At 38.9% G+C, this 16,886-nt stretch overlaps 1 protein-coding gene across 1 annotated transcript in view; it reads right to left on the reverse strand.

The window, feature by feature from the left end:
* The window catches only part of RELN (reelin), a 444,603-nt gene that overhangs the window by 179,623 nt on the left and 248,094 nt on the right, over positions 1 to 16,886 (reverse strand). The window contains 2 exon segments of the mRNA XM_032484179.1: positions 9,344 to 9,584; positions 12,140 to 12,236. Coding sequence (XP_032340070.1) covers positions 9,344 to 9,584; positions 12,140 to 12,236 — 338 coding nt within the window.

The raw sequence follows: 16,886 nt of genomic DNA on the forward strand, positions 1-16,886 counted from the left end.
ATTACTACTGCTACTACTACTTAGCATAACCATGCTATTTATTATTATTATTATTATTATTATTATTATTATTATTATTATTATTATTAATTATCCACTATCCATGCTACTCAATGGATATGGACATGAGAATCCTACCCCAGGTAAAACATTGATTCTTGATTCTATATGTCTTAAGTGGAAGGGGGCCAAAAAATTAATTAATTTCCCTTAAACCTTGGTGGCAAAACCAAGACCAGTCTTGAAGAGTTGGAGCACCAGAAGTTGCCCTGAGATTAATCACTCCCCCAGTTCAGGCAGGGGAATGCACCTCCCAGTGCTAAATGTGGCACAGACACCCACAGCCACCCCGGGCAGCCGTAGCTGATTCTAACAACTGCAGACGATGGACTGACAAAAGTATACTCCGCAGCTTCAAAACAGAAACAACTGACACCAGTAGTTCTTTTTTTTAACTAAATGATTCTTTTTTTCTTCTTCTTCTTCTGTTTGTTTGTTTGGGGGGAAGGTAATTAGGTTTATTAATTTATTTATATTTAATGGAGGTACTGGGGATTGAACCCATGACCTCCTGCATGTTAAGCATATACTCTGCCACTGAGCTATACCCTTCCCCTCAAAAACACTTCTTGATTAGCCTAGAAATCATATACAAAAGTTTAACAAAATGGTTCAATATTCTGTAAAAGAAGGAAATATCGTAACCAACCACTGAGCGGGTTTCAGGTTCGTTGCTTGCTAAATCCACGATCTGCTTACTTCAGAGACTGAAAATGCAGGTGGTGCTCTGGGGAGCTTTCTGACTTGCTGCACTATATTTATCAGCATTTAGAGACTCACCTATTTGGTTGTGACCAGAGGGCTGCTTAGAGATTTGTGGGAAATTATGATGGTAATTAGAAGCACGATAAGAGTGGTGCCCCTCTTCTTCCACGTGAGCAATTCTCCAGGTAAACACTGGAAAATACGTCAAGCAAGGCCATGAACTTGTAAGGAGAATGGAGGAGAAACAGAGATGGCTGTCTAGGAAGAATGCATTAATTCCATAACCTCTCACAGTCCTCTTCAGCTTATCAATCCAAATAAAAAAGCACAACAAACATAAGGTCGGGTTCTACGTTAAAAGCCGATACTGTTAGACACTACTTCTTGTTAATTACTAAAGAGCCGACAGATGGTAATGGCCTTCTACCAACCCAGGGCAGATTTAAACTGGTGACCTACAACTGCAATTCTCCAGATCGCATAACTCCTTAAGTTAATTTCTCTATTTGGCCTTCTACCATTCTGCCCTGCTTGAGATTAAACAAGGACAGGCTCTGATGAAATGGATTAAATATCACCAAAGAAACTGAAAAAAAAAAATCTAAAGAAGATAAGGAGAAGTATGTACTGTGAATGCCAGTGGCTCATTTTTATTTTTCCTGTTTGGGCTGCCACCCTCAAATACTATTTTCAAGATCATCAGTTTACATGCTCACTACTCTCTATTACCTTGTGTTATGAACAGTAGCACTTAAAAGCCATTTGGCGGTAATAATGAAAACTACTATTAATATTCCAATTACATGAACGTTATTTCAACTTAATTCCAATGAAAACCATTTCTTATTTTGAATGACAAAGATAATATGTATGAGTAATACCTGGGTCCAACCTAATCAATTTGCTGCATTTGATTTCATTATCATTTTAATGACAAATAAGGGTAACACAATTCATGAGTTCTGTACTTTTTTCTGTCCTATTCTTCCCCCCTCCTAATTGGAGCTATCAGCTCAATCCTTTGCCTTCTAATTATTTTTCTCCATATTCACTTCCCTACGGAGCTTATTTGTTCTCAAAGTTTCCGTGAAGAGGACACGTTTATTAAGTCCTTTCTACATGCCAGGCACTGTTCTAAGGGTTTTACAGGTATTTTCTTGTTTAATTAACACAACATGAGGTGGATACTATTCTTATCTCTGTTATAGGTTAGGACAATGAGGAACCAAGAGGTTTAATAACTTGCCCAAGACCACGTGGCTAATAAACGGTGAAGCAAAGATATGAACCCAGACAATTAAGCCCATCTCCTGAAGAGTTGTGCTATATCCAGTCCCCTTCACAATATTTTTAGCTGCCCTCATGTCATCACTGAATTTAAAATTCATTGTCTTTCCCCAGAAACTAAATCTTGGTATTTTTCCAGTGTATCATCCATTCAATTAGCACAATGTATCATGTGCCAAACATTGGTGATTCGAAAGTGGCAGAAATAGGTCCTGAGCTTAAAAAGCTAACATTCTAAGAAGGAAAACATAACTCTAAAGCAGTGTTGTAAACACTCTCGTGGATGTATATGTACAGTGTAACAGAATGTTGAAATGGAACTAGGCTAGTGTTGGTTTTGGTTAAAGTGCCGAGAAAACAGGCAGCAACTACTCCACATTCCACAGTGAGGTGATGGACCAACTGTAAGAACCTAGCAAAAGCGGCAGTAAAATGGCTTAGGCACTTATTCAAATTGAAAGTACACGAGCCAGAAGCTGAGGGAGGTCGGCAGGTGCAAAGCTGAGAGACGATTCCTTCAGGGAGTGCTGCTGGTGGGTCACACTCACGCCCTCGTCAGGGGAGGAGGCACCTTCCCCTTGCCTTAAACCTGGTGCTCAGGACCTCAAGGACACCTCCTGGAGGGGATGCTGTATGGGCCTGGACAAGTGCCTGGAGCTGCCTGGCAGGTGGCCGGGTCACAGGAGGGCTGCACTTAGAAGTAACTAACCACTCTCCTCCGAATAATGGATCCAAGGTGAATGTTTACCATAGACTAGGCTTGGGCCCAAGCACACAAGAGGCAGTCTAGTTTGTCTAAGATCCTGCCCTCAAGGGCTCCCTGGAGAGGCAAAGAGACCTCAGTAGAAAGAGGCTATAGTCATGAGCCAGAGGCCCAGTGGGTAGGAATGGAAGCAGACATGACCTGAGAGATGCTTTGGGAATTACAGGTGAGAAATCCCCAGTTCTGGTGAGGAGTGGGGACATTTCTAAAGAGCCTTTTGGCAGATCCCAGAGAGAGCCACCTTTGACTGCTTGCCAGACCCAAAAAAGGATCAACAATTCCAACTCACAACAGTGTCTGCCTCTTGCTTCTTCTCCTTTCTCCAGACCCAGCCCTGGGGGTTCAGAGGCTGAAACTCATGGCAGATAGTAAGTTTCTATCTTCATTCCTACTCAGCAGACTGAAGTTGGAGGAGAGGAGAATCCAGTGGATGAAGCCTGGAGTTTGCATTATGAGAATGACCTGTGTGGCATTTGTTACTGAACTGAGACTGGGGAACTAAAAGCAGTTGGATTACTTTTTTGGTCTATCAGAAATCTTGAGACCTGCCTTAGATTTTGTGCAAAAAGGACAGAGGTAAACAAGCTGTCAAGAGTGAATCTGAATGGTCACTAGTGAAGAAAAACAAACCTGGTTTTTGTAGCCAGTCCCCAGTCTCAAGTCCTGCTTGTTGAACCTCATGGTCACAGCAGCACAGACGGGAGCCAGACATTAACCACACAAAACTTCACACAGACATTTGAACTGGGCCCTTAAGGATGCTAGGGAATACTAGGCAGAGGAAAAAGAAAGGTGGAAAAGCATGTCTAAAGGGGGTGGGAGTGTGAAATTCTGTGTTGCGTTTGTGAGGCTGGAGCACAGTGGGGCAGGCGATGAGGCTGAAAAGTTAGGCTGGGCCTAGACTGGAGATGAATCACATGCTAGGCAGGGAGTTTGGCTTGTCTGCTCTAGGCCTACACAGGAAGCCATTAAAGGTTTTGAGTATGGAGGGCTCATGATGTAGTTTCTGTCAAGGAATGACGACATAGTTTTTGTCGGTGGCATCCCGTTGTATGATCCTTGGCATCAACATCCTTGCCACAGGCAGGCTGTGACCACGAGACTGTTGATTTCTCTCTCTTTAGTGTCCCCCTGTTCTCACTCTGTTTCACCTCCCCTAGAGGTTACTGCAAATGCCTCCTACCTCCAGAAGGAAAATACTTTAATACTCGCATCTCCTTAAGTTTACTTTAGGTCATCAGTGATGGACCAGTAACTACAATTACGAAAACAAAATCAGCTGAGGTAGTGTGGAGGCGAAGGAAGCAACCAGCGCTTGGGCTGAACTTACTAAATTCTAATGTATCAAAATCAATCATCCAGAGAAAGGAAGGTGCAGGACAAATGGAAGAAAGCTGGAGCAAGATCAAGAAATACAAGAAAAACAAGAATCTTTTAGCCTATAGCCAGAGAGTGGTGGGGAAGAAAGTAGGCAGATAAATTAACAAATGGATGATGGGAAGAAACACAGGAGCATGAGGAAGCATGTCAGTTTATATTCACTACTTGTAAGAGCAAAGTTATGTGGTAACCGAGAGCAAGAGTTCTGAAGTCAGATTCTTCTGTTTGACTCCTGGCCCTGCCACTGGCCAGAGGTGCGTTCTGGACAAGTTATTCAACATCTCCACTTCCGCTTTCCACATCTGTAAAATGGGGCTAATAGAGCACCTTTTATAGGTTTATAAAGATCAGTTACGTGAGATTTTATATATACATTATCAATCCTATGTGTGTGTGTGTGTGTGTGTGTGTGTGTACGTAAGTCTCTAGAATAAGAGAACAATAAAAAGTAGCTGTTATTACTTAACCAAAGAGTATCCTCTCTGTGCGTGGACATTGTTCCTTGAATAAACTCTACTTTGTAATGAAGCACATTTTCTCAATTGCCGTTAGACTCAGTCTTTGATTTAGTTAAGATGTAAACATCCTGGAGACCTCTAATGACCTTAGAAAAGATAATGTGTAGATTGAACAAACAAACATTACCTTCAAAACTCAAAAGTCCAAAATAAAGCAATGTTTGAAACACGTCCTGTGGCCAATCGGAACACTGAGATGTACTTTCTAATTGGTTGTATTTGGTTCTCATCTCAGAGGCCACCCAGGATAGGGACGATATTTGAAGGAGAAATTACATACAGTTTAAATAAACAATTTTTATTGCTAGAACTCCAAATCACTTGGCAAAAGCAATTTTTTCATGCTCAGATGTTTGAGCCAGAAAGGAACAGGTTGACCAGACAAATGAGTTAAAAATGACAAAATTTTTGATTTTATCATTGCACTTTGAGATTTTAAAAAGAAATGTCAGAGAAAATTTCTACGTGATAGCCAAAGACCCTGGTATAAATCATTACTAGAGTGATTTTTTTCTTACTAGATATAGGTAACTAGGCAAGCCTCAAACGGGCGATTAGTAAGCTTTTGAGTAGGATGAGAGGCCACAAAGTAAAAGTATACTCCACACAAAGCTGTAATTAAGTTCAGAATTACTAGGAAGCAAACCACACTTCACGCATTTTTATCATGGGTGGTACCAAAGCACAATGCATTAAGAAACCAAATAGCTAATGAGATTAATATAATGAATGGCTTATAAAACAAGGCATAAAAAGTACATTTGATAGTGAAGGCTACTGAGACCAAATGATCACCACAATGATCATCACCGGAAAAGGATGTGAATCCCAGGCCCTGAGGTCTCCATGTGTTTCCCAGGTTTACACAGCTTTTTGCCAATGTTGAACAATAACAACAGAAATCCTTCTTTTAATCAAACAGTAGTGGGATATGACATAGGATATCCTTGCAAAGGTTTCTTTCTATATCCACATGAAAGGAATCCATGGACTCTCTTTAAAGGGACCAAGGTTTTTAGAGTTTTTGTCAGAACAAATTTCCATACGGTTTACTGGGTATTTTCTCACATTGGCCAAAGACGATGCCTGTTCCTAACGCTAATCAACTGGTGTAATCTCATCAATTTACAACAAAAGGTCTGGAGTTTGATTTGTTAAGCAAGAAGTTATTGTGTCAGGGGAGTTCCTGTGTTGAAAGTTTTCTGAATAATCTGGAACCATTTTTCTAGAATTCAAGTAAGTTATTAAAAGGAAGTGAGCATTTTATACATGCACCCCAATGTTCATAGCAGTGTTATTTACAATTGCCAAGGTATGGAAGCAACCTAAGTGTCTATCAACAGATGAATGAATGAAGAAGATGTGGTGTATATATATACACACACATACATATATGCAATGGAATACTACTCAGCTACAAAACATGAATTTTTTTTTCCATTTTCAGCAACACAGATGGACTTGAAGGGCATTATACTAAGTGAAATAAGTCAGGCAGAGAAAGACAGATACTGTATGGTATCGTTTATATGTGGAATCTAAAAAATACAACAAACTAATGAATGAAACAAAAAAAGAAGCAGACTCACAGTTACAGAGAATAAACTAGTGGTTACCAGCGGGGAGAGGTAAGAGGGGAGGGGCAATATGGGGGTAAGGGATTAAAATAAAGGGTTATTATGGGATTACATGAAATCATATGTGTGAAACTTTTGAAAATTGTAAGGCACTATGGAATTTAAAGAATCTTTCATTCAATAAGACATGGTTTAAATAGTTAAAGAAAAAGGTGAGCATTTTAGATCTCTATATTCTGCTTTCTACTCCTCCTGTGACCTCACTCCCATGAAGCACAGGATTTTTTTGCCCCAGTTGAGTCACATTTTGAAAAATTCTCCAATCTGTTTCTGTACTTTATTTTTATATACTGGAAACTTGAGAGAGTCTGGCTGAGGGTCTAATGGCATTGTTAATACTGTCTGGGCATAATTTCTTACTCCACAAACTCCCTGGGTACGAAAGCCCACGATTTCAGTTCCCATTAAAAGGTTGTTAATTGCCAGTCTGGGATCTTCCTCTGAGTTTCCAATCCATACATCTACCATCCTACCAAACATTTCTCCTCGCCTGCCCCCAGGACTATAAAAATCAACATGTCCATAAATCTCAGCAATGGTCTCCTAGGGCAGTCTACCAAAGCAACAGAAATAAAAGCAAAAATAAACCAACAGGACCTCATTAAACTTATAAGCGTTTGCACAGCAAAGGAAACCATAAGCAAAACAAACAAACAAACAAACAAATCCCTATGGAATGGGAGAAAATATCTGCAAAAGATGAGACTGATAAGGGCTTGATTTCCATACTATATAAACAGCTCATACAACTAATAACAAAAAACCTAACAACCCAATCCAAAAATGGGCAGAAGACCTAAACAAGCAATTCTCCAATGAAGACATACAAGTGGCCAATAGGCACATGAAAAAACAATCAATATTGCTAATTATCAGAGAAATGCAAATCAAAACTGCAATGAGGTATCACTCTCATACCAGTCAGAATGGCTGTCATACAAAAGTTGACAAACGATAAATGCTGGAGAGGCTGTGGAGAAAAGGGAACCCTCCTACACTGTTGGTGGGAATGTAGTTTGGTGCAGCCATTATGGAAAACAGTACAGAGATTCCTCAAAAGACTAAAAATAGACTACCATATGATCCAGCAATCCCACTCCTGGGCATATATCCAGAGTGAACCTTAATTCAAAAAGATATATGCACCCCAATGTTCATAGCAGCACTATTTATAATAACCAAGACATGGAAACAACCTAAATGTCCATTGACCGATAACTGGATAAAGAAGTTGTGGTATATTTATACAATGGAATACTACTCAGCCACAAAAAAGAATAAAATGCCATTTGCAGCAACATGGGTGGACCTGGAGACTATCATTCTAAGTGAAGTAAGCCAGAAAGAGAAAGAAAAATACCATGTGATATCACTTATACGTGGAATCTAAAAAAAAAAAAAGACAAACAAACTTATTTACAAAACAGAAACTGACTCACAGACATAGAAAACAAACTTAATGGTTACTGGTAGGGGAAGGGGATGGGAAGGGATAAACTGGGAGTTTAAGATTTGCAGATTCTAACTACTATATATAAAATAGATAAACAACAAGTTTCTACTGTATAGCACAGGGAACTATATTCAATATCTTTTAGTAACTTATGGTTAAAAAGAATATGAAAACAAATATATGTATGTTCCTATATGATTTAAGTATTGTGCTGTACACCAGAAATTGACACATTGTAAACTGACTATACTTTAATAAAAATATATTAAAAAAATCAGTATGTCCAAGGTGAATTCATCACCTCCTGCAATCCTGCTCCCCTTCCTGTTTCCTGTTTTCAACAAATGGCATCGCTGTCCAACCAGCTGCCCAAACCTTGGCCTTGACACCTGCCACTCCTTCTTAATCTCAGTCAGTCCCCAATCTTCTCCATTCCCTCTCGTAAAAATCTCTGAAATCCATCCACATTTTCTCATCCTCTCTCCCCTAATTCTGGCCAACACGATCTTCCCAATGAACTACTGTTACCAGCCTCCTATTTGGTTTCCCTGCCGGCACTCTATTCCTTCCACTCCATCCTTCATTCGCGAAGGGATATTTCAAAAATCAAATCTAATGTCTGACTCTTTTCAGAGCACTTCAGTGATTCCTTATCACCTTCAGGATCAAGTTCAAACTTTACAGCAGCTGGCAAGACCTTTAAGGTTTTGTCACTGGCCATGTCTTCAGACTTAACTATCACAAATCTCAACTCAAAATATGTTAGACAACTATTTGGAACACTGTCCAAGGCCCCTGCTTTATGCCGTCACCTTCCAGCCTTTATGTATGGGATTTATGATCCTAGAAACACTATTCGTCCCATCTGGCCAATTCCAAATTCCCCTTCAGTCTTTGCTTGGACCCCTATTCTCCTGAATGGCCTTCCTAATCCCTCAAGTCTGAATCTGGTACTTTATTTCATACTTCCACAGCACTCTAAATTTTCCCACCAAGCCTTAACAATTATGCTGTTTTTACAAACTAGTGGTTACCAGCGGGGAGGGGAGTGCGATCTAGGGACGGGGAAGTGGGAGGCACAGACTGCTGGCTGTAAGACAGGCTCAGGGGTGTACTGCACAACCCGGGGAGGACGGCCAATATTTTGTAATAACTGTAAAAGGAAAGTAATCTTTAAAACTTGTATAAAGATAAAACATTTTTTCAAAAAAGAAAAAAACTCAGTTATGCTGTTCCATATGTGCATGTTGACATGTCTAACTCCCCCCGCTAAACTGACAGCCACAGGGAGGGAAGAAACATATCTGCCTTTTTGTGGTTACACTGTCTAGGTTCAACCCAGTGCACAGTGGTTCTCAAAAATACTTGTTAAAGAGATTAATAAATGAACGATTTTCCAGCCTTACAGGGGAGGGTAAAGTAAATAAGAATGTTACCCATTCCTTTCATAGTGGTTTTAGTGAAATAGTTATCCTTGTACAAATTGGTTTACTGAGCTTTGAGATTTTAGAAAGAAGAAGGAACAAAAGAGAGATCAAACCTTCACTGTAGCTCCTGGGAAGAAAAGCCAGTTGCCCGTGTCTACTGGATCCAGACTATCTTCTAAAACAACTTGTCTGTGGGCGGAGTTGATGACCAGGATGTTATCCAAGGCCCAGCAGGCTTCATACACATCACCGTCACGGAGATTCTCCTGCTTCCACTGAAACTGGACGTTCTCTGCTTTGGCAGCTTCAGGCAGGTAGAGGATATGGATGATCGTGCTGACATTGGAAGGGGCTCTAGAACACACGGTGAGATGAGAATTGGTGCCACGATAAAGTTCAACAGCATCCGCTTTATCTTCCTTATAGATTCATTCTGTTTCTTAAGGAAGACTGTAGTTTTATTATCTTAAAAATACTATACACATTACAGGTGAAATATTTAACAACCCCATACTCTTAAACCTTTTGATATATGCTGATTATTAAGATGTTCATATTAAGCGATGACAGTTTAAATCTTAAATGTCTTAAAGAGCTTTATTTTTAGCGCAAGGCAGGCAGCAAGGATATTCAAGTAAGCCAGTAAAGGGATAACTGAAGAGAAAATGGTGCACGGCTGCCGTGGTACCTGTAAAAATTCAAAGTGCATCCAGCAGTTTTTTGTGCATGGTAGACACGCAATTTAAAACTATTTATTTTATATGATACAAAGAAGAAAAAAAGGAGAAAAACTATAAAATTATTCATTTTAATTCTTGCTTTGAAATTTTGCATCTTTAGAGACCACTGGATGCTATATGTTTCATAATCAGTTTTTACCTAATAGTTGTTTTATTTCCAGCAACCAGAAACATTTGTGTTTTGAAAATGTGAGATTTGCCATGAGAATTAAATGCTCCCATTTATAATTCTTTACAATTTCATGCACCTCAGTCTTTAAAAACATGATATAACTTAACATGATTGTTATGTTGCATCTGTTGGAATCTAGGTCTTTTTGCTATATAATATTTTTTATTAAACATTTTATTCTACCGAAGTAGAAACCTGATATAGTAAAAATGATGGCTTTACCCAAGATTAAAAGTGGTACTGAAATGCAAACTAGTAGTACCCTGGGCTTACTATAAATCAGTTTTGAAAGGACTAGAGGAAAGCCATATTTTTCACTCACCAATGAAGCACATATAAATCTGCAGAACTGTCAGTGGAGGTTATAAATGGTGTACCTTACCTTTGGGGATAATCCATTCCCCTTTCTTTTAAAATATTTAATGATGAGTATGTTTTTAAGTTCAAAAAGAATTTAAACTTGTGAAGATAATGTATTTTACTTTAAGTAGTGATTGTAAATATGTTCACTCGGATCACTAATGGTAAGAAAAACTTGCATTAATGAGAATGATAGTTTGGTGCATGGCCTAAAATTGAGTCTTATTTAGCGAAAAATAAATGGAATCAGCTGAATATGATCTTTATATCTTGTAGTTAAATGTGTACATTTGCTATTTGTCATATCAAAAGCATGTAGCTGTTGTTCATCAAGATCTATGTATTACAATTTATCTAAACTATGATATATAAAATAACTATTAGAAAGAGAAAAAATGGAGGTATGAGTAAAACTTCCAACACTTATGCGGCCTTGCTTAAAGCCATTTATATAAATCAGTATTTAATCTGAATGTATTTTCAGAATAACTACTAGAAGTTACAAAGAATAGCAAAATGCCCTGTTATAAACATGGCAATTGGCACATTATGTCAGAGCTTGGCTTGTACCAGGTGCCTATAAATTATATTTTGTCCTGCCACTGAGGGAGACACTCTTAAAATCCACGAGCTAGAATCAGTTTTCTCAGTTTTTGGTTAGACTAGAACTTGGACTGTGAGACTTTCACTTTTATTTGAAATGCTACTTAGAAACTTTGGAAAGACTGGCTTAGTATTAAAGACTAAGAACCTAATATTGATTCTTCTCCTGAAAAGAAATCACAATCCTTTCCATATGGAAATAGGGTAAGGAAAATAGCATGAGAAAAAAGGAAACTATTGCAAAAGTGATGGAAAATGTTCCACTTGAGTCATACTATTTAAGAACTAAACCAATCAGAGTAACTACCTAACAAAATGTCAAGATATTTTTTCCTTTAAATAACCCACCATACCTGAAAATAAGCATTTATTCTGAATTTTATTTTCTGATTTAAACTACACAGAAATAGTTAACATAATTTGAGTTTCGCTAAATTTAATCAAATAGTTTAACCTTGTATGAGCTTTTTCCTCTTCAAGCATCCTACCTCATTTTCTTATGAAGGGATTTCTTTTTTAATAAAGAATATGTAATAAATGATTACGAGTTGCATCAAAATTATATTAATAGAATTTTAGAACTGGCGTTATGGAAATTAGAAGGAAAATGACAGAACTAGAGATTAGATCCAAAAGGCTATTGACTCATTATCATCACAGACTGCAAGGAGTTTAGGTGGTAGTCTGATATATTCCAGGCCACAGCTAGGCCAGCTAGAGAGAGGGGTGGTGATGTAATTTGTGGAGGATCCGTCAGGAAGGTTACTATCTCAAATGTATTTTTACCAAAAATAAGTAGTGTGCTATAGCTACTACTGACAGCCGGCAGTACTGAACGGAAAATTACACTTTTTACAGTACCTTCTTCAAATACAGCAGGTAGTAATAACATGTGCATCCGTGCAATCCAACATAACTAACAGCCAGAGTCCCTTAACCATGAGGCATAAAGTCAGCAGTAGCGTGAAGGCAAACAGAGAAGCAGAAGTCCACCTACATCAAAATTTATGAAAATATTTTGAATGATGACAAACCTAATTTTCTCAAGCTGAATCCAGTCTGCAGTGTTATTCTTGGCATAGGACACGATGATGCAAGGGTCTGAGTAGCTAAAGCGACATGAACCTGAGCCTGTAAACAGCAAAAACAATAAATTTCAAAGTTAAAAAACAGTGTAATTACATATTACCCTCCTTGATAAATACTTTAGGTAATTTTCTAACCACTTATTTATCTGGTCATTTCCCCATTCTTCTAACTATGCTGAAATTTCTTGTGATCTGTTCTGATAAATGATATTTGATAAATACTTTTAGGAATTGGTAAAAAGGTAAACTGCAGATCCCTTTAGAGATACATGAACTTCTAAGTTAAATTATAATAAGCACTTAGTTCTATGCCAAGACATATCTAAATATTATAGAACAATTAATAATGCCATTACAGTTCTTGCAAGTTAATATCAACGATTGCATTAAATGGCCTATAAATCATTCAACGGTATGAAGAATAAAAACAGCATTCCTCTTCTGTGTGCGTACTATTTAAATGATGAGGCAGGATGTGAGAAACTAAAATACTGTAAAGTAAACTCAAGTACTAAGTGAATGAGAACTATCAGAGAGATGATTGATGTTATTCTGTTATAGCCCAGCATTAAAGATTTAAAAGAGAGACATTATGTCCCATTGTGGATATCTGCTGATTGTTTTGCATGATTATTTTCAATGCTTGAGATGCAAATACAAAAGAAAGTTTCAAAACTCTGATAAGAATTTGTTTCTACATATTCAGTGAATTCATATAATAAAGCACAGTTTGACTGTAATTTCAAAGATCTTCTTAGATCCCTCAAACAGCCATAAAACATAAGCCAGAAGTAAGTTCACTGTAACTCAATAGCAGGTTTTTAAAAAAAAAAATTATATTAAAAACAAATGAACCAAAAAGAAAAAGACATCGTGCAATTTATGTTTAACGTTCACCCATCTGCTAGAGGAGCCTTGGTTCAGCAAACAGCATCTGTTGACGGTTTTTACATTTGTAGTACTCAGGAGTTCCAAGCTGTAATCAGACTCATTTATTTTATTTCAGTGATGTTTGGTACAACACCAGTTAGTCTGCCATCGCCAAAGCTGGCAATGTGCTAAAAAGGCCAAACAGCAGTTTCCCTAGATTTATTCTCACAGCTAAAAAGCAGATGAAAAAGCATGAAAGAAAGGCTATTGAAAGAAAAGCTACACAGCAACCCTGAGCTCAAACAGAAACCTACTTTCTGCCATTCTGATCATTGCTAAATTCTACCTTTCTTAAGTAGCTGCTTAAAATAAATACCAAACTGTGGGGCTGGAAATGGAAACCAAGCCAGGATTATGTGAGACAAACTTCAACACAAACAAGCAGGAGCTCTGGCAGACAATCTGTTTATTTCAAAAGAAAGTTCAAATTAGCTCAGATAATTTAAACTGTATTTAGGTGCTTCCTTTATATTTTATACACCATACGTACTTAAAAGCAAATGCAACAAATAGAACAAATGATAACCAACAATGCTCCTCATGGAAGCAATTCTATGCAAGTTGTTTACAAATTGAGAAAAGAGAAGGCAGGCTGATAAATCTTAAAATAAAAATGTGCCCAGTGTGGCCCTGATGATGACCAATGTGACCTCTCTCCTGTCTATTTTCTTATGCTACCGTCCCAGTGTTATGAGAATAAATTTATTATGCACCCATGAAACAAAAAGGCACTTGGCAGCTGACTCACTTTTCTTCCCTCAGTCATTAAATTCTTTCGTATTTAAAATAGTAATATCTTCTGGCTCCATCTCCTCCTCACTATTGTTATTGGACTCTCAGTAGCTCTTCCCAGAACTTTGCAGTAGGATAAGCTGGGCTCCCTGTTTGCAGCCTCACATGTCCTCCCCCATCCACACTGTCGCCAGTGATCTTCCTACAAATGAACTGAATCGTTATCTCCCTGCTTATAATCCTTTAATAATTTCTTAGTCCTTTAGGATCAAGCTGCACTTTCACCGCTGGCAGGATAAAGGTGCACACTTCCTAGAGACCAAATGAGTACTCTGGAAAACAGAACTAGCCCAGGGTTATCTTAAAGAGTATCCATGTGAAAGACAGCCCCAAAGCCACAGAGACTCCAACAGGGGTGGACAACTAGAAAACCAGGATGGGGGTACAGGGTATGGAGGGACAGCCAGAGGAGAGGCACTGCCCATGCTGAGGGCATTTTCCTACCTGGAGGAACCATCCCCCTAGAGAACCAGTCAGCTTTGAATATCTGCCTGACACGGGGCCACTCCCATCAAACTACCAAATGGCGCCAATCCAAAGAATAAATGATCTCCACTCCTACTCCTGGTACAGCTGTTCCACGTATACTGACTGGGTGAAGTTTTCCTCACACGAACACTTCTGAATTGCAGCCCCAATACCACACAGACTTTGGTCAGCAGAATAAGATTTGTCCTTGCCCAGACTGACAATGGTTGCGTGTCTCTGTGATGGGGGGAGGAGAGAGTCAATTAAGGGCCATGTGCCCAGGGGCCTAATGCCCCCAACTGCCTGCCCCTAGATGTCCTGGTGCAGGGCTATCACATGCCTCAAAGCACCTCTCATGCACTGAGGGGACAATAATAAGCAGATGCCACCTGCAACAGGTTCTTCTTTCTTTCCTGTCTTAAATCAAAGATCTTTGATTGTCCAAGCTGACACTTAAAACCAGAAAGGAAAGACAAAGCCAAATGAAAAATGCAAAATATCCTCTCATTTGCAGATCCATTTTCTCTCCTTCAGATCACTTCCAGTGTAATCGCCATCCTTCACTCTAAAGTCACAATTTAGCAAGGATTTTGAAAATTGCTGAAGGAGAGAAGATAATTTAGAACCATGGTTATGAAAGTATGGTCTGAGAATCATTGACAGACTCGAGCAGGTCTAAAAATTCAAACTCTTTGGTTCTCACCGCAAATAAGGAAATTTCATAACATTTTGTGTTCATAAATAAAACTGATGGACTTCTAGAATTTACTGAGGACCCCCATCCCCATCTGAGAACTCTAGCTCCTGTGTAGAGCCACACACACCAAGATTACTACTATATTCCCAGGTCGGGGAAGGACAGGATATTTTGTGTTAAAGGTACCTCATGAGTGTTGTTTCCAGTTGGTCTTGGTTGTCAGTTCTTGATTTTAAATTGACAAATAAATTGATAAATGATAAAGACCCACCTACATGTATTTGCTGTAACTGTCATTTACATTATTATTGGCTATTTAGTCAACTCATAGTACATAATGATGGGTACTTGCAACAATTCTGGCCTATTATTGGTTTATAGTTTGTCCTGTGCCTTAAGATATTTACACTGCAATAGAAATACCGTCTCTACTCCTGCTAACGCAGATATCTACATAATGCCTTGAAACTGTCTTGCAACAAAGCAACCCTTGAAGATGTCCTGAATTTGTGCTGTTAAATTTAGGCCTATGGATTTGTGCTACTTTAATAACTTGCTCTGTTTCATCAAGTCATGTACAAAAATACTGTTTTTTAAAAAATTTTTTGGAATTTTCACATAATCATATGTCTAAGTTCATTCTTATTAGGTAACGATGCACCATGTACAGTTAAGAAAAACAGAAACGCAGACAGTAATGGCCTCATCATTTCAACCACTGTCCCCGTGTTTTCTGCCTTCCTCCTGTTACAATGGATGAAGTGTTTCTGTTCCAATCAATGGTGAACCTTCTCATGTGGTCCAGATCCCATCTCCTCTTGCCCTTTAAGATCTCCCTTCTGTTTCTCCTGCATCAACAATTTCTCCCAGTGAGTTTCCGGGATCATTCCAATCGTCATACAAACATCATAGAAACTTTCAAAGCATCTCCCTTCTTAGAACACTTTTTTTCTTAATGTCACATCCCTACCATTTGCTCCTTCCAATCCTGTTTTTATTCCCCTTGATATCAAAACTTCTCAAAAGGGTTGTCCAGTGATGGCCTCCACTTCTTCATGTCTTACTCCCTTCCCCTCCCTCCACGCAGGCATCTACGCTCAAGCACTACCCTGATACTGCTCTTGCTCAGGTGGCTGGGGAGTTCGTATTGCCAAACCAACAGATCATTTCCCCATATTCAGGTTACTTGACTTCTCAGCAGGACTGGACACATCCATCCCTTCCACCTTCTTGGGTATTTTCATCTTGTGGCTTTCACCGCCTTCTTGATTTTCTCCTGCTTCACTGGCTGCTGCTTCTTAGTCTTCTTTGTTGCCTTTTTCCTTCTTGACCTTAAATTGTTTTGGTGCCTTTCTCTTCTCTTCTCTACATTGCCTCCCTTTAGTTTGAAGTTTTACACAACATCTATAACAAATCACGTCCAGGATAAGATCTCCCACGAGATCCACACTTGTAGATCCAACTGCTTACTTTCTCTCTAACGGACATCTCAGACTTACTAAGTCAAACTCAGAAGTATTGGTTTTCCACCCCCCAAATATCCACTACCCTTTTCTTTTCAAATGACATCATCCCAGTTGCTCAAACAAACAAGCAAACAAATGAAAAAACACTAGGAGTCGGCTTTGATTCCTCCCTTTGCTTCACCTCTCACTTCCAACCCCCTTAGCCTGTGCTGGGAGTTCTGCTTCCAAAATATTGTTCAGCTTCTCTCCCTCCCTCCTGGCACCACCTTAGTCAAGTCAACATCACATCTGGTTGGTTTCCTTGCTCCCCCTTTTATCCTCCTGTAAACCATTCTTCAAA

This window comes from Camelus ferus, chromosome 7, assembly GCF_009834535.1.
Source record: "Camelus ferus isolate YT-003-E chromosome 7, BCGSAC_Cfer_1.0, whole genome shotgun sequence".
Lineage (NCBI taxonomy): Eukaryota > Metazoa > Chordata > Mammalia > Artiodactyla > Camelidae > Camelus > Camelus ferus.